The sequence below is a fragment of the Mustelus asterias genome, chromosome 12, assembly GCF_964213995.1.
Source record: "Mustelus asterias chromosome 12, sMusAst1.hap1.1, whole genome shotgun sequence".
NCBI lineage: Eukaryota > Metazoa > Chordata > Chondrichthyes > Carcharhiniformes > Triakidae > Mustelus > Mustelus asterias.
In genome coordinates, this window is record NC_135812.1 from 108,944,286 (window position 1) to 108,962,791 (window position 18,506).

Genomic DNA, 18,506 nt, shown 5'->3' on the forward strand with positions numbered 1-18,506 from the left:
AATTTTCTATGGTTCTAACCATAATCATAATGAATGGCAGGGCAGGCTTGAAGAGGCTGAGTGGGCTACTCCTGCTCTTAATTCATATGTTCATGCGAATACTGGGCGGAATTTTACTGGCACGTCCGCCCAAGGTTCATACGATCCCGCCCAAGGCCAAAGGATAATGTCGTTCTCTGAGCCTCACCCACTCCTGGGATCGGGGCGGGCGTGCCGGTAAAATTCCAGCCACTGAGTCGGCCTAGGCTGCTTTCAGAACAATATTGCAGCAACTAGCTATCCTTACACTAAATGATAATCTGGGAAAAAGGAAATCTCAACTTCTCAAAAAATTAAAGTTGAGTAAATAATAAAAGGATTATTAGTTTAAAAAGTAATTAATTTTAGTATGTTAATTGTAGTGTTCTTATTGATTATTGGTTGAAGATGTACATGGTCCAGGTACTGGGCTGAAGCACACTGACCTTCTCTTGACCTCTCATCAAACGAGCATGGTAAGGAGAGGGCCAAACACGCCGGACCGCTCATCTATGACTGGACCTTTAGCTGTAAACTGCTGCCTTTCCGGCTCTTCACCGTTGAAATTATCTTCAAAACCGACTGAGTTTACTCCGGCTAATGTTCATTTCCATTTCCACGAGAGACATATTCGACGAAGGGTACTTTTTATATTGTTGTCTCAAATCAGCCTTTGATTGACAATGACCCATTTTACAAAAGAGGATCTAAAATTATTATTGAGTGCTGGTTTCTCTGGAGAAGTGGATGCTGTATGGAGGTGCTCAGAATGGAATAGGAGTTCTAATTTCAGCTTGTTACTTATATTGATGTGAATTGTGATTTAATCTTCTCCTCCCCTTGAGGGGTGTTGTTGCTAACAAGCAGTTGTGGGGAAAATTTCTTTTGATTAACAGTTTGTGCCTTTGCCACGTGTGAGAGGAGAACATCAGAGTATTGTCAGCACCAGGTTAAAGCATCTAACTACTGAGTTGGGGAGGTTGATGGATTAGTGGTGTGTGTGTGGAGGGATTTTGTCAGCCCTTTACAGAGCATTCATGTAACTTGTTGCTTTCCCCTTAGGTGACAAATGGTGGTCCAAGTGACAGCAAGATGAAGAATCTGCCTGTGCCAGTGTATCTGCAACCTTTGGATGACAAAGATACTTACATGAAGGTGACCAAATAGTTAATCAATAAATCTGCACTTTCAATGTGAAGATTGTTTACTGAAGACAAAAATGGTGGATAGGCTTTCCCCAAACCAGTCCAGCATCTACAAGTCAGGAGTGTGGTGGAATACTCTCCACTTGCCTGGATGAGTGCAACTCCAACAACATTCAAGAAGCTTGATGCCATCCAGGACAAAGCAGCCCCGCTTGATTGCAATCCCTTCCAAAAACATTCAATCTCCACACCACCAATGAACAGTGATAGCCATGTGTACCATCTATAAGATACACTGCAGCAACTCACCAAGGTTCCTTAGGCAGCACCTTCCAAACCCACAACCACTACCATCTAGAAGGACAAGGCAGCAGACACATGGGAACACCACCACCTGCAGGTTCCCCTCCAAGTCACTCACCATCCTGACTTGGAAATACATCGCCGTTCCTTTACCGCCGCTGGGTCAAAATCCTGAAACTCATAGAATCATAAATCCCAACAGTGCAGAAGGAGGCCATTCGGCCCATCGAGTCTGCCCGACAACAATCCCACCCAGGCCCTATTTCCGTAATCTCTCATATTTACCCTCCTAATCCCCCTGACACTGAGGGGCAATTTACCATGGCCAATCCACCTCACCCACACATCTTTGAACTCCTTCCCTAACAGCACTATGGGTCTACCCACACCTCAGCGGTTCAAGAAGGCAGTTCGTCACCACCTTCTCATGGCTAACTAAGAATGGGCAATAAAGGCTGGTCTAGCCAATGGAGCCCACATCCCATAAATGTATTAAAAACTGTTTAAAATCTCACCTTCCCAATTTGAGATTTTGGATTTCCTTCTGGCATTCTCGCAAAGAATTGACGGTTCAGACCCAGCAACTAGTAAAGACTCCCTCAGCTGGGTGTATGTATTCAGTAGCTGCTCTAACACTCAGCTCAAGCCTGGATGCAGTTTCAAACTGCATCAAAACTTTCCAATGAAGCATCGCCCTGGTGCTGGAAGTTAAAAGCACAGTCGCTTTTGAAACAATCTGCGCTTCAGTACATTAAACTCTCGAGCTGTCATGAGACCCATTGATCAGGGGAAACACTTTCTATGAATGATTTCTAATGAGACCAGTTTGCCAAATTCCCATCTAATATCAAACCAGAAGTCACCATTTTTATGTATTTTGACAGTTCCTGTTGTGAGCAAAAGTTATCGCTACCTACACTAACATAAAGCACTGCTGTAACTTTCTGGACCCTTGAATTGAAGCAACAACGTTTGTTTATGTAGCACCTTTATTATAATAAAAGCTCCCAAGGTGTTTTACAGAGGCATGGTAAAACAACAATGACAGCAGGCCACGTAAGGAGTTATTAAGGAAATGACCAGAAGTTTGGATGAAGAGGAACCTCTGAGAGGAGAACAGGACAGATAGAGTTAGTGAGGAAATTTCAGATCTTGGGACCCAGGCAGCTAATGGCACAGTCACCAATGGTTGAGCGATTTACATAGAAACTAGAAGCAGGAGGAGGCCATTCGGCTCTTCGAGCCTGCTCCGCCATTCATTTTGATCATGGCTGATCATCAAATTCAATATCCTAATCCTCTCTTCCCCCCCCCCCAAATATCCCTTGATCCCTTTAGCCCACAGACCTATATCTAATTTCTTCTTGAAATCACACAATGTTTTGGCCTCAAATACTCTCTATGCTAGTGAATTCCACACATTCCCCACTCTCTGGGTGAAGAAATTTCTCCTCCCCTCAGTTGTAAAAGGTTTACCCCTTATCCTCAAACCATGACCCCTAGTTCTGGACTCCCCCACCATCAGGAACATTCTTTCTGAATCTACCCTGTCTAACCCTGTTAGAATTTTATAAGTTTCTATGGGATTCCCTCTCACTCTTCTAACCTCCAGTGAATATAATCCTCGCCAACTTAGTCTCTCCCCACATGGCAGACCTGCCATCCCAGGAATCAGCCTGGTAAACGTTCGATGTACTCTCTGTATAGCAAGGACATCCTTCCTCAGATAAGGTCACCAAAGCTGCAGACAGATCAAAAAAGAAAAGATAGTTTACGTTTATCATTGAATGTCGTTTGACAAGAGCCATTTTGATACTATGGCAGGGATGGAAACCTGATTAAAGGGACTCAAACGTGGAAAGATGGGCTGAGATTTGGGAGGTGACACATTCAAGGATTGTCGAGTGGACAGGACGTTTGGAGATGGGAGGGTTAGTTTGCAAAGGAGGAGGACTAAAAGGTCGTTTCTTTGAGTGGAGTGAGAACTGAATATTTGAAGGAGAGGAGGGCTGTACATGAGGAGAGAGAACTGTTAACGTTACCGGCTAATATGGGAGTCGGGGGGAAAAAACGTTGGATGATCAGTAGTTCAGTGGGAATAGAGTTGAGGGAGCAAGATTTGGGCCTCGTACAAAATGAGCTCAGGGAGGGCATGAAAGGGAGATAGAAGAGAAGCTAAGGGAAGATGCACGGTGGCACAGTGGTTAGCACTGTTGCCTCACAGCGCCAGGAATCCCGGTTCGATTCCCGGCTTGGGTCACTGTCTGTGTGGAGTTTGTACATTCTCCCCATGTCTGTGTGAGTTTCCTCTGGGTGCTCCGGTTTTCTCCCACAGTCCAAAGATGTGCGGGTTAGGTGAATTAGCCATGCTAAATTGCCCCTTAGTTTCAGGGGGACTAGCAGGGTAAATATATGGGGTTATGGGGACAAGGGCTTGGGTGGGAGTGTGGTCGGTGCAGACACGATGGGCCAAATGGCCTCCTTCTGCACTGTAGGGATTCTATGATTCTAGGCAAATTCACGGCTAGGGCAGGGGACTGCGTTAGAGGAAATTTGGCCCATGGGGGACTGGAAGAGAGTGAATGGTAGGGGCAGCTGATTGTACAGCCTCAATCTTATTGACAAAAAAATTCCATGAGCTCCCGGCATGTCGTAGGCGGCAAGGATGGACAAGCCAGCAGAAAGGGATTAAAGAAGATGATTTAGTAGGGAATGGAAGCCGGCAGGATATCTTTTCAATCCATGGTGATCCTGGAATAGTGAGCAGCTTTCACAGATGAGAGAAGGTCCCAATTGTGCTTTATCCAACCAGAATTACAGCGTACTTGACAGCACAGAAACAGACCATTCAGCCCAACAGGCCCATACTTGTGTTCGTGCTCCACACAATGTTGGTTTGTGGCAAACAGTTATACAAAAGTTTAATCCACTTAGTTTTGAAGTCTGAACTCTGTATTACTTTAACTATTACATCATGGTTATTGATCGCCTTTCCACCTTGAGTGGTGCCCTGCATTCTGGGTCTTAGCTCTTCTCTTGGAGTTATCAACAAAAATAGTCATCCTCCCAATGAAATGACCTTGACTGACAGACTTGTCTTGTTTGTGTTTCCCAGTTATGGTGTGCGGTGGGCGTTAACTTGTCTGGAGGAAAAACCCGTGATGGCGGCTCAATCTTTGGTGCTAGTGTGTTTTACAATGATGTCTCCAGTTCTGAACCAGAAGGTAATAAGCAGCGGAGAGGATCTCAGAGCAGCTTGGACCGGTTGGAGCTAGAGCTTAAAGTACGTATGTTATCTTAAAAATTGCACTTAAAAATTTTAGCATTTTGAGTTGTTTTAAATATGTGTATTTTTAAATTGCCTTGACTGGAGATTTCATAAGGAGTTTAGACAGAGTAGATAGAGAAAAGTGGTTCCCATTGGTGGAAGAATCAAGAATCAGAGGGCACAGATTTAAGGTAAATGGCAAAAGAAGTAATGGAGACATGAGGAAAAGTATTTTCACACAGCATGTGGTTAAGATGTGGAATACACTGCATGATTCAATCAGGCATTTCGGAGGGAATTGGCTTGTAATCTAAAAAGGAGGAATGTGCAGGGCTTCAGGAAGTTGGAGGAATGGCACTAGATAAATTGCTCCAATGTAGACATGATGGACCGAATGGTCTCCTGTTAAAATTCTGTGATTCTGAGAGATTTTGAAAGATTAAAACTAGCTGTGTAGAAATGTTCTGCTGTTTCATTACCCAACTGGCAAGGGTGCAAGAACAGAAATATGATTCATTCTTCATCCATTCACTAGCCTTTTTTATTTACATTTGATGACAGTGTATTGCATTCAGTTCTGGGTGCCACACTTTCGGAAAGATCTGAGGGCATTTGAGAGAGTGCAGAAAAGATTCATGAGAATGGTCCCAGAGTTTGAAGAACTTCAGTTACAAAGGTGGATTGGTGAAGTTGGAACTGTTTTCCTTGGAAAAGAGAAGATTGAGGAGATTTGATGGAGATATTCAAAATCCTAAGAGGTTTAGATGGATAAGGCAAACATGTTCCCAAAGGTGGCACAGATTTAAGGTAGCTGGTTTAAGAAGCAATGGTGACATTTTCACGCAGCGAGTGGTTAGGATCTGGAAAGTATTGCCTGAAAGTGTACTAGAGGCAGTTTCAATTGAGATATTCAAGAGGGAATTGCCTTGTCGTCAGAAAAGAATATGCAGGGCTATAGGGAGAAGTCGGAGAAGAAACAGGAGGTAAATTGCTTTGAGAGAGTGCTGGCACAGACATGATGGGCCAAATGGCCGCCTCCTGTGCTGTAGTAATTCTGTAATTCTGTATTGCAGTTAGAATGGAGTAAGAGGTGAGCTTGTGTTCCATTTAGTTCCTAATTGTTGCAGAATGTCCTGAATGGAGGTCATATGCTTCCTAATGGAACTGAGCAGGAGTTACCCTGGAACACCATTTTGCCCATTCCCAACAGTCCAAGTGCAGTGTGTTGGTAGCAGCAGAGGCCTTTGCTGGACACACTGGTTACTTTTGTGCTGCCCTCACACCCCCCAACCCCAGATTCCTAAAGATGTTGACTCTTCCTGGAGTACATTGTCTCACTGCCTAGACAGCCATGTAGAATACGGAGTCCTATGTAATTGTTGGCCAACCAGGGCATCGTAATTGAGCTAAAGCTGGTCCTTGCCTGGCATTCACATGTACACTGACCAGCAGCAATTTCTGAATAATGACCAGGCAGGAATTTCTGCAGAATTTCTTTTTTTTTGTTCCCCCTACTCTTAGCAGCCAAAGAGCTTGGCTTCCAATTGCAACATCCCAGCTGATTTTGCACAGACTGGGTATTGAAATGCCGGCTTCTGGGTAATTTGGTTTATTGTTTACAGGCAACTATTGGGATTGGGGGTACTTGGATTTATTTGAGATTTCTTCCCTTTTTTGAGAGACTGGGTGGACTTGCTCCCAGACCACTGCTATTAGTTAGGTGAACCCTCTGCTGCTGGGAGGTGGCACTGCTCACCCAGAGGCAGGGGTTGGTGGGGGTGGGGGGGATTGCGAGTTGGCAAGGATAGAGATGACAATGTGTGCCTGGGAAAGAGGATGCAGCACTCTTCCCCATGATGACTTTCTCTCTTGAAATCATTTTCCCAGTCTTTGTCTCCGGATGGAAAACTATTTGCCTATGCTTTCCTCGGATCTGAATCTTACCTTTCAGAATCGCAGGCACAATCCAATATTCCTCTTCTGGTGAACACAATCGCTGTTGCTTTAAGTCACAACCTGATTTGGACCCAATGAATTGGGCCTAACAGATTGCCATTGTAGCATTTTGCTGCTTTACATTTTATTAAACACACAGTTCATTGTTTGAAATACGGTAGGTTAGGAGCTGGAATAAGATTGTTTATTAAAATCTATATTGTGTAGGAGCAGGAGAAGGAGCTGAGGCATCAGGAGGAGTTGTCCAGCCTAGTTTGGATTTGTACAAGCACACATTCTACTGGGAAGGTGGTGGTGATAGATGCCAACCAGCCTGCTAAGATCTTGGACAGTTTCTTTGTCTGCAACTCACACATCCTTTGCCTTGCCAGTGTACCAGGTGAGTTCATTATGCATGCATATGGTACTTGGATTTATTTGAGATTTCTTCCCTTTTTTTGAGAGGCTGGGTGGACTTGCTCCCAGACCACTGCTATTGGTTAGGTGAACCCTCTGCTGCTGGGAGATGGCACTGCTCACCCAGAGGCAGGGGTTGGGGGGAGTGCGAGTTGGCAAGGGAGAGGTGACAATGTGTGCCTGGGAAGGAGGATTCAGCACTCTTTTCCCCCACGATGACTTTCTCTCTTGAAATCATTTTCCCTGTCTTTATCTCCAGATGGAGACCAAGAATTGTGTTGGTTGACTTTTTGAACAGGTATAACTCTAAGATTTGTCTATGTTTGGCTTTGTTAAAAAGTTTTGCAAAGCTTGTAATTGGAAGCTTATTGGTCTGAAGTTCGTATTTGCACTTTCCCCTCGAGCTCTTGTTCCTTGCTTTTGCCCCTCTTTCCCACCTCTACCTCACTTAGAGGCTGATCTTGGTGAAATTTTCATGGAGTTATAGGAAGGGATGGGTGTTCTCTGAAGCTCAGTTGTTTCTATTAGTTCCGACTGATGTAGGAATAAGGATACTTCTCATCTAAAGGAAAGTTCCACAGACTATGGTAATGCAGGGCATTACAATTTATGTTTTTTCTTGTCTAGGAATGCCCAATGAAATTCTGTTGTCAACTTGTTTCATAAAAACTTTAATTTGTAATAGTTAGGATCAAACTATATATTACTGCTAATATATATATTCCCACACTTGGTGTAGAGTTAGTCACAATGCCACAAGTAACTTGTTCCTTGGCAGCGAATTTCACACAACATTCCACAAACATCAATGAATCGCAGAAAGTTGGTATGCAGATGCAGCATGTAATAAAAAAGGCAAATGGGATGTTGACATTTATTGCAAAGGGACTGGAATATAAAAGTAGTGGTTGCAACTGTATTAGGTGTTGGTGAGACCACATCTGGAGTATTGTGTCCAGTTTTGGTCTCCTTATTTGAGGAAGGATGTGGTGGCATTGGAGGCAGTTCAGAGGAGGTTCACCAGATTGATTCCGGGGATGAAGGGTTGGCATATGAGGAGAGATGAAACAGTTTGAGCTTATGTTCGCTGGAGTTTAGAAGAATGAGAGGGGATCTGATTGAGGTATATAAAATTTTAGAAGGGATTGTTAAAGTAAATGTAGCCCAAATGTTTCCTGTTATGGGGCAATCTAGAACAAGAGGTCACAGATATAGGTTGAGAGGCGGTAGATTTAAAACTGAGATGAGGAGGAACTACTCCTCGCAGAGGGTGGTGAATTTGTGGAACTCGCTGCTTCATAGCGCGGTGGAGTCTGAATCATTGAATGGCTTCAAGAAGGAGATAGATGTATTTCTAATTAAAAAAGGGAAAGAGGGACATGGGGAACAAATGGGGAGGTGGATTTGAGACCAAAGGGAGATCAGCCATGATCTGATTGACTGGCGGAGCAGGCTCGAAGGGCTGAATTTGCCGACTTGTGTTCCTAATTCCTATGTTCCTATGTAAATGAGCAGATAATCTGTTTGTTAGAAGTTTGTTGATAAATAAATATTGACCCAGGTCGCTGGGGTGTACTCCCCACTGTCCTTCGAAATGGATAGTGGAATGGGATATTTTCACTGGAAATCTACCGCCCCGCCCACCATGGAATCCGAGCTGGCGAGAGCAGAGAATGGAAATGTCCATTGAGCTTGGGCGGGAATTTCCAGTCTCACTCGAGCGAAGCCATAAAATCCCACTCTTTGTCTACCAGAGAGAGTGGATAGGTCCCTAGTTTAACACCTAATCCAAAAGATGGCACCTCTGTTGTGCAGTGCCTCGTCAATACTGTACTGGGAATGTCGGCTTGGACAATGTGCTCGTGTCTCTGGGGTGGGGTTGAATCCAGGACCACCTGAGTCTGAGACGAGGATACCACTGACTGGGCCATACAGAAATTGTAGAAATTCAATGGGAAAACCTGTCGTTGAGTGAGATGTATGCTTTTAAGTAATAATATCGAATGGCACGATCGGATTGATGATTATTTGAAATAAATCACCCCATCAATAATTTATAGGTGCTCGAGAGACAGACTATCCTGCAGGGGAAGAGGTTCCAATGGATGCTGAGGGAAGCCAAGCGGAATGTGCCTCTTTGGCAGGGAGTGTCGCCAGTAACAGTTCAGCCGGAAGTGATAATCTGTTGGGAGGGATCACAGTTGTTGGCTGCACCACAGAAGGCAGTGCTATCCCTCCAAGCACACGCACTCCTGTCAGTTCCTCACCCATCCTTGAAGGAGAGCCAGGTATGCGGTTAAATAGATTTATGTGATAGCCAAGGTTTCCATCCAATAGTGACATGACTTTGCATTTTGTGGGTTAACAATGGTTTGCATTTACACTGGACTGAGGCAAGGATGCTATCCATTGAGCCACGGCTGAGCAATATTGCAGAAACTCTGTGGGAAAATGTTGCTGTGTGTGCCGTGTGCTTTTAACCAATGATAGTGATCACCATGACCACACTGATGATGCTTCAGTCGTTTGGAAGTTGGTGAGGATGTAAATGGCGGAAAATAAATGATAGTTAAGATCGGATCTATTTTAAACCCTGAGGATATAAAGTAAACATGGCCTTTAGCTGGAGCTTTTCCTGCCACGAGTCACCATCATTGTAATGCTAATAAGCAGGTTGCTGCTGTGAAACTTCAAATCTGCATACTGTTTAAATCTTCAATTCCTTTTAAATTGGTGCCTGGTGTGAGTACTCGTGCAGTGTTTCTAACCTGGAGAGTTAAATGTAAGTAAATATTTACTGAAGTGTTAAAGGATGTGCTTGTCTCTGAAAGCAGGTTAAATGGTTTGATTGGATGTTTTTAAATCCGTCTGCATTCAGGGCAGTATGTTGGGCAGATGGATCAGTGACTAGGGGACACTAAGTCCAGCTGCTCTATGGTCTTTTAAAAAGATTCCTGCTATAATAACTGTGTATGGTTGCAGGGGAAATTGGTGCTGTGAGTGTCAGCCCTGACGAAAGTTTGCTAGCAGCAGAAGAGGCCACAGAAGCGACAGAATCCAATCTAAACCTTCCACTATCAGATGATGATTTAACTGATGGCAGTCAGTCTGGAGCTTACACAGAACATGTTTTCACAGATCCCCTGGGAGTGCAGAGCTCTTCAGACAGTGCACAGACGTTTAATCGACGGTATGTAGAGTCAGCATGTGGAACTCTAATTGAGACTGTAATACAAACTTTTCCGACCTATATTGCAGACTGCACAGAAAATACCATTGTCCTGTACTAAATACATCTCCTTTTCCAAACCTAACTTCAAACATATTGACAAGTACTGTTTTATTTGTGGGTGAATCACTCCCTGATGAAGGAGCGACACTTCGAAAACTTGTGATACCAAATAAACCTGTTGGACTTTAACCTGGTGTTGTGAGACTTCCTCCTGTGCCCACCCCGGTCCAACGCCGGCAACTCCACATCGAGTTTAGAAGAGTGAGAGGGGATCTCATAGAAACTTATAAAATTCTAACAGGGTTAGACAGGGTAGATTCAGAAAGAATGTTCCTGATGGTGGGGGACTCCAGAACTAGGGGTCACAGTTTGAGGATAAGGGGTAAACCTTTTAGAACTGAGGTGAGAAGAAATTTCTTCACCCAGAGGATGGTGAATGTGTGGAATTCACTAGCACATGGTAAATTATTGAGGCATGTTGCTGTGCAGAGGGACCTGGGTGTCTTCGTGCATGAATCACAAAAAATTGGTTTGCAGGTGCAGCAGGTAGTTAAGAAGGCAAATGGAATTTTGTCCTTCATTGCGAGAGGGGTGGAGTTTAAAAACAGCGAGGTTATGTTGCAGCTGGATATGGTGCTGGTGACGCCACACCTGGAGTACTGTGCACAGTTTTGGTCTCCTTACTTGAGAAAGGATGCACTGGCACTGGAGGGGGTGCAGAGGAGATTCACTAAGTTGATTCTGGAGTTGAGAGGGTTGGCTTATGAGGAGAGACTGAGTAGACTGGAACTATACTCATTGGAATTCAGAAGAATGAGGGGCGATCTTATAGAAACATAGAAGATTATGAAGGGAAAGACAAGGTAGAAGCAGGGAGGTTGTTTCCTTTGGCGGGTGAAACTAGAACTAGGGGGCATGGCCTCAAAATAAGGGGGAGCAGATTTAGGACTGAGTTGAGGAGGAACTTCTTCACCCAATGAGTTGTGAATCTGTGGAATTCCCTGCTCAGTGAAGCAGTTGAGGCTACCTCATTGAATGTTTTTAACGCAAGGATAGATAAATTATTGAACAGTAAAGGAATTGAGGGTTATAGTGAGTGGGCGGATAAGTAGAGCAGAGTCCACGAAAAGATCAGCCATAATCTTACTGAATGGCGGAGCAGGCCTGAAGGGCCGAATGGCCCACTCCTTCTAGTTTCTCTGTTAATGTCAAACAGAAAACCATAAGACGTAGGACCAGAAGTAAACTATTTGGTCCATTGAGTCTGTTCCGTCATTCAATGAGATCATAGCTGATCTGATATGTTAATCTTCAACTCCACTTTCCTGCCTTATCCCCATAATCCTTGATTCCCTTACTGATTAAAAATCTATCGATCTCAGCCTTGAACCTACTTAATGACCCAACCTCGACAGCCCTCTGCAGTAAAGATTTCCAAAGATTCACTACCCTCTGAGAAAAATAAATCCTCCTCATCTCTGCCGTACTCTGAGATTATGCCCTTTAGTCCTTGACTCTCCCACAAGGGGAAACAATCTCTCAGCATCTATCCAGTAAAGCCCCTTGAGAATCCTAGCTGTCTCAATAAGGTCACCTGTCATTCTTCTAAAGGCCAATCTGTACAGACTCAACCTCTCCTCATAAGAAGTATACTCAAGATCAACTTTGTGAACCTTCTCTAGACTGCGTCCAATGCCTGTATATCTTTCCTTAAATAAGGTGACCAAAACCGATCACAGTAACCCAGGTATGGTCTAACTGGTTCCTTGTATACTTTTAGCAAGACTTCTCCATTTTTATATTCCAATCCCTTTGAAACAAAGGTCAACATTCCATTTACTTTCCCTATTACCTGCTGAATTTGCATGCTAGCTTTTTGCGATTTATCATTGAGAGCCCCCAAATCCCTGTGCTGCAATTTTCTGCAGTCTTTCTCCATTTAAATAATATTCAGCTCCTTTATTCTCCCTACCAAAGTGCATAACTCCACATTTTCCTATATGATATTCCATTTGCCAGGTATTTGTCCACTCGATTAACCTGTGTATATTCTTCTGTTGGTTTTGTGTCATCCTCACCACTTGACGTTCCTATTCTTGTGTCATCCACAAACTTTGCAAGAGTACATTCCCTTCCCTCATCCAAGTCATGAATACGTATTGTAAATAACTGCGGCTCCAGTACTGATCATATGGAATTCCACCAGTTACAGGTTGCCATCCTGCAAATGCCTCTCTTATCCCAACTGTCTGCCTACTATTAAAAGTTTAAAAAGTAAAAGTTTATTTATTAATCACAAGTATGCTTACATTAACATTGCAATGAAGTTACTGTGAAAATCCCAATCCTCTAGTTAGCCAATCCTCTATCCATGCTAATAAACCCAACACCAGGGGCTCTTACCTTATTAAGCAACTCTTTATGCGGTACCTTATCGAACAAAGAACAGTACTGCACAGGAACAGGCCCTTCGGCCCACCAAGTCTGTGCTGACACAGATGTGTCTCGAATCGAATATTTTCTTGCCTTTATGTGGTCCATATTCCTCTATTCCCTGCCTATTCATGTACCTATCCAGATGCCTCTTGAACATTGTTATAGAATCTGCTTCCATCACCTCCTCCGGCAGCGCGTTCCAGGCATTCACCACCCTCTGTAGAAAAACCTGCCCCTTACATCTCTTTTAAACTTTCCGCCATTTTCAACCTATGCCCCCCAAGTAATTGCCCCTTCGACCCTGGGAAAAAGACTCTGAATGAATATCCACTCTATCCAAGCCTGTCATCATCTTGTAAATCTCTATCAGGTCCCACTCATCCTCCGATGCTCCAATGAAAACAATCCAAGTTTGTTCAACCTTCCTTCATAGTCCATATCTTCCAAACCAAGCAACATCCTGGGAAATCTCTTCTGCACCCTTTCCAATGCATCCAAAACACTTTCTGGAAATCCAAGTATATTACATCTAATGGTTCCAGTTTATCTATCCTGCTCATTCCGCCTCAAAGAATTCTAATAAATTTGTCCAGATGATTTCTCCTGCATGAAGCCATGCTGATTCTGCTTGATTATATTATGTATTTCATAGAGTCATAGATGTTTACAGCATGGAAACAGGCCCTTCGGCCCAACTTGTCCATGCCGCCATTTTTTTAAACCTCTAAGCTAATCCCAATTGCCCGCATTTGGCTCATATCCCTCTATACCAATCTTACCCATGTAACTGTCTAAATGCTTTTTAAAAGACAAAATTGTACCTGCCTCTACTGCTACCTCTGGCAGCTTGTTCCAGACACTCACCACCCTGTGTGTGAAAGAATTGCCTCTCTGGACACTTTTGTATCTCTCCCCTCTCACCTTAAACCTATGCCCTCTAGTTTTAGACTCCCCTACCTTTGGGAAAAGATATTGACTATCTAGCTGATCTGTGCCCCTCATTATTTATAGACCTCTATAAGATCACCCCTCAGCCTCCTACTCTCCAGAGGAAAAAGTCCCAGTCTATTCAGCCTCTCCTTATAACTCAAACCATCGAGTCCCGGTAGCATCCGAGTAAATCTTTTCTGCACTCTTTCTAGTTTAATAATATCCCTTCTATAATAGGGTGACCAGACCTGTACACAGTATTCCAAGTGTGGCCGTACCAATGTCTTGTACAACTTCAACAAGACGACCCAACTCCTGTATTCAATGTTCTGACCAATGAAACCAAGCATGCTGAATGTCTTCTTCACCACCCTGTCCACCTGTGACTCCACTTTCAAGGAGTTATGAACATGTACCCCTAGATCTCTTTGTTCTGTAACTCGCCCTACCATTAACTGAGTAAGTCCTGCCCTGGTTCAATCTGTCCTTGTTGCTCAGAAGGGAAGGGGGGAGAGGAGTAGAGGATTAGTCATTGGGGACTCCATAGTTAAAGAGACGGATAGGAGATTCTGCGGGAACGAGAGAGCCTCGCGGTAGGTGTGTTGCCTCCCAGGAGCCAGAGTCCATGATGTCTCGGATCGTGTTTTCGAAATCCTTAAGGGGGAGGGGGACCAGCCCCAAGTTGTGGTTCACATAGGCACTCAAGACATAGGTAGGAAAAGGGATGGGATGTAAGGCAGAAATTCGGGGAGTTAGGGTGGAAGCTTAGGCCTAGAACAAACAAAGTTGTTATCTCTGGTTTGTTACCCATGCCACGTGATGGAGAGGAATAGGGAGAGAGAGCAGTTGAACATGTGGTTACAGGGATGGTGCAGGAGGGAGGGATTCAGATACCTGGACAATTGGGGCTCTTTCTGGGGTAGGTGGGACCTCTACAAACAGGATGGTCTGCACCTGAACCAGAGGGGAAATTTGCTAATGCTCTTCAGGAGGGTTTAAACTAATTCAGCAGGGGGGTGGGTACCTGAATTGTAGCTCCAGTGTACAGGAGGTTGAGAGTAGTGAGGTCATGGATGAGGTCTCAGGGTCGCAGGAGTGTACTGGCAGGCAGGAAGGTGGTTTGAAGTGTGTATACTTCAACGCCAGGAGCATCCAGAATAAGGTGGGTGAGCTTGCAGCATGGGTTGGTACCTGGGATTTCGATGTTGTGGCCATCTCGGAGACATGGATAGAGCAGGGACAGGAATGATTGTTGCAGGTTCCAGGGTTTAGATGTTTCAGTTAGTGCAGGGAAGGTGGTAAAAGAGGGGGAGGTGTGGCATTGTTAGTCGAGGACAATATTAGGGTGGCAGAAAGGACATTTGATGAGGACTCGTCTACTGAGGTAGTTTGGGCTGAGGTTAGAAACAGGAAAGGAGAGGTCACCCTGTTGGGAGTTTTTTATAGACCTCCGAAAAGTTCCAGAGATGTAGAGAAAAGAATTGTAAAGATGATTCTGGATAGGAGCGAAAGTAACAGGGTAGTTGTTATGGGGGACTTTAACTTTACAACTATTGACTGGAAAAGCTATAGTTCGAGTACTTTAGAGGGGTCAGTTTTTGTCCAATGTGTGCAGGAAGGCTTCCTGACACAGTATGTAGATAGACCAACAAGAGGTGAGGCCACATTGGATTTGGTACTGGGTAATGAACCAGGCCAGGTGTTAGATTTGGAGGTAGGTGAGCACTTTGGTGATAGTGACCACAATTCTATTACATTTACCTTAGCAATAGAAAAGGATAGGTATATACCGCAGGGCAAGAGTTATAGCTGGGGGAAAGGAAATTGTGATGCGATTAGGCGAGATTTAGGTGGCATAGGTTGGGGAAGGAAACTGCAGGGGATGGGCACAATTGTAATGTGGAGCTTGTTCAAGGAACAGCTACTACGCGTCCTCGATAAATATGTACCTGTCAGGCAGGGAGGAAGCAGTCGTGTGAGGGAACCGTGGTTTACTAAAGAGGTTGAATCTCTTGTGAAGAGGAAGAAGGAGACTTGTGTTAAGATGAGACATGAAGGCTCAGTTAGGGTGCTTGAGAGTTACAAGTTAGCCAGGAAGGACCTAAAGAAAGAGTTAAGAAGAGCCAGGAGGGGACATGAGAAGTCTTTGGCAGGTAGGATCAAGGAAAACCCTAAAGCTTTCTATAGGTATGTCAGGAGTAAAAGAATGACTGGGGCCAGTCAAGGACAGTAGTGGGAAGTTGTGCGTGGAGTCTGAAGAGATAGGAGAGGCACTAAATGAATATTTTTCGTCGGTATTCACACAGGAGAGGGACAGTGTTGTCGAGGGGAGTACTGAGATGCAGGCTGTTGGACTGGACAGGATTGGGGTTCATAAGGAGGAGCTGTTAGCAATTCTGGAAAGGGTAAAAATAGATAAGTCCCCTGGGCCGGATGGGATTTATCCTAGGATTCTCTGGGAGGCTAGAGAGAAGATTGCAGAGCCTTTGATCTGGATGAGGGCATAGAAGGATGGATTAGTAAATTTGCGGATGACACTGAAGTCGTAGACAGTGCGGAGGGAAGTGGCAGGTTACAGAGGGACATAGATAAGCTGCAGAGCTGGGCTGAGAGGTGGCAAATGGAGTTTAATGCGTAAAAGTTTGAGGTGATTCACTTTGGAAGGAGTAACAGGAATATAGAGTACTGGGCTAATGGTAAGATACTTGGTAGTGTGGATGAACAGAGGGATCTGGGTGTCCATGTGCATTGATCCCTGAAAGTTGGCACCCCGGTTGATAGGGTTGTTAAGAAGGCATACAGTGTGTTAGCTTTTATTGGTAGAGGGATTGAGTTTCGGAGCCATGAGGTCATGCTGCAACTGTACAAAACTCTGGTGCGGCCTCACGGAGTATTGCGTACAGTTCTGGTTGCCGCATTATAGAAAAGATGTGGAAGCGTTGGAAAGGGTGCAGAGGAGATTTACCAGAATGTTGCCTGGTATGGTGGGAAGATCAAATGAGGAAAGGCTGAGGGACTTGAGGTTGTTTTCGCTAGAGAGAAGAAGGTTAAGAGGTGACTTAATAGAGGCATACAAGATGATCAGAGGATTAGATAGGGTGGATAGTGAGAGCCTTTTTCCTCGGATGGTGATGGCTAACACGAGGGGACATAGCTTTAAATTGAGGGGTGAGAGATATAGGACAGATATTAGAGGTAGGTTCTTTACTCAGAGAGTAGTAAGGGGGTGGAATGCCCTGCCTGCAGCAGTAGTGGACTCGTCAACATTAAGAGCATTCAAAGGGATATTGGATAAACATATGGATGATATTGGAATAGTGTAGATTAGATGGGCTTTAGATTGGTTTCACTGGTCGGCGCAACATTGAGGGCCGAAGGGCCTGTACTGCGCTGTAATGTTCTAAAAAAAAAATGTATCACCTCGCATTTATCTAACTTAAAATCTATCTGCCATTCGTCAGCCCACTGGCCCAATTGATCAAGATCCCATTGCAATCGGAGATAAATTTCTTCACTGTCCACTATGCCACCAATCTTGGTGTCATCTGCAAACTTACTAACCGTGCCTCCTATATTCTCATCCAAATCATTAATATAAATGACAAATAACAATGGACCAAGCACCGATCTCTGAGGCACACCGCTGGTCACAGGCCTCCAGTTTGAAAAACAACCCTCTACAGCCACCCTCTGGCTTCTGTCAAGGAGTCAATTTTGTATCCATTTAGATACCTCACCCTGGATCCCATGTGGTTTAACCTTATTTAACCGTATTTCTAAATGCTCTGCTATTACATCCTTTAGAATGGACTCTCTAACATTTTCCCAATGATGGATGTTAAGTTAACCGGCCTACAGCTATCTGTGTTTTGTCTCCCTCCCTTTTTATAGTTTTCCAATCCCCTGGGACCTTTCCAGAATTTAAGGATTCTTGGAAGATTACTATCGGTGCATCCACTATCTCTGTAGCTACTTCCTTTAATATTCCAAAATGCAACCCATCAGGTCCAGGGGATTTATCGGCCTTTAGCCCCATTAGTTTCCAGGTACTTTTTCTCTAATGGTGGTTAGTACACTTATTTCCTCCCTCCCTCACTCCTTGATTATTGAGTGTCTTCCACCATGAAGACCAATGCAGCTTATTTGCTTAATTCCTGTGCCATTTCCTGGTTCCCTATTATTTCCTCAGTCTCATTCTCTAAGGTGCTTATGTTCACTTTGGCCTCTCTCTTCATTTTTATATATTTAAAAAAGCTCTTACTGTCTGTTTTTATATTATTTGCTAGTTTGTCTTCTCCCTCTTATTTTTGTGGTAATCTTTTGTTGGTTTTTAAAACTTTCACAATCCTCTGGCTTACCACTAATCTTTGCCATTATTATATATTTTTTCTTTCAGTTTAATACTAGCCTTGATTTCCTTGGTTAACCATTCCTAGAATCCTCCTTCCCCACTGGGATATATCTTTGTTGTGAGTCATGAACTATTTTCATAAATGTCTGCCGTTGCTGATCAACTCCTTTCCTAGACCACTCTAGCCAACACGCCCTCATTCCCTTGTAGTTATCCTTGTTTAACTTGAGCACAATTACTTTTGACCTAAGTTTCTCATTCCCGAACTGAAATCTAAATTCTACCATCTTATGATCACTGTTTCCTAGGGGTTCTTTTACTGTGAGATTGTTCATTAAACCTGCTTCAAAATAATTAAACCTGATCCAAACTAGCCTGATCACTCGTTGGATCCAGAGCATATTGCTCTAGAAAATTGCTCTCGAAAACCTCCCGAATACACACACACAAATTTTTCCTCATGACTACCTT

At 43.9% G+C, this 18,506-nt stretch overlaps 1 protein-coding gene and 1 long non-coding RNA gene across 9 annotated transcripts in view; one reads left to right on the top strand and one right to left on the bottom strand.

Moving 5' to 3' along the window:
• LOC144501818 (C-Jun-amino-terminal kinase-interacting protein 4-like) overlaps positions 1-18,506 on the top strand; it is a 274,627-nt gene that overhangs the window by 228,919 nt on the left and 27,202 nt on the right. For all 8 annotated transcript variants that reach the window (XM_078225869.1, XM_078225866.1, XM_078225865.1 and 5 more), the window contains exons 16-20: positions 1,081-1,173; positions 4,582-4,749; positions 6,898-7,069; positions 9,147-9,374; positions 10,069-10,276. In XM_078225869.1, the coding sequence (XP_078081995.1) occupies positions 1,081-1,173; positions 4,582-4,749; positions 6,898-7,069; positions 9,147-9,374; positions 10,069-10,276 (869 nt within the window). The remainder of the gene's footprint in view (positions 1-1,080; positions 1,174-4,581; positions 4,750-6,897; positions 7,070-9,146; positions 9,375-10,068; positions 10,277-18,506) is intronic.
• LOC144501825 (uncharacterized) overlaps positions 1-18,506 on the bottom strand; it is a 72,045-nt gene that overhangs the window by 39,386 nt on the left and 14,153 nt on the right. The gene's annotated exons all lie outside the window — the stretch shown is intronic.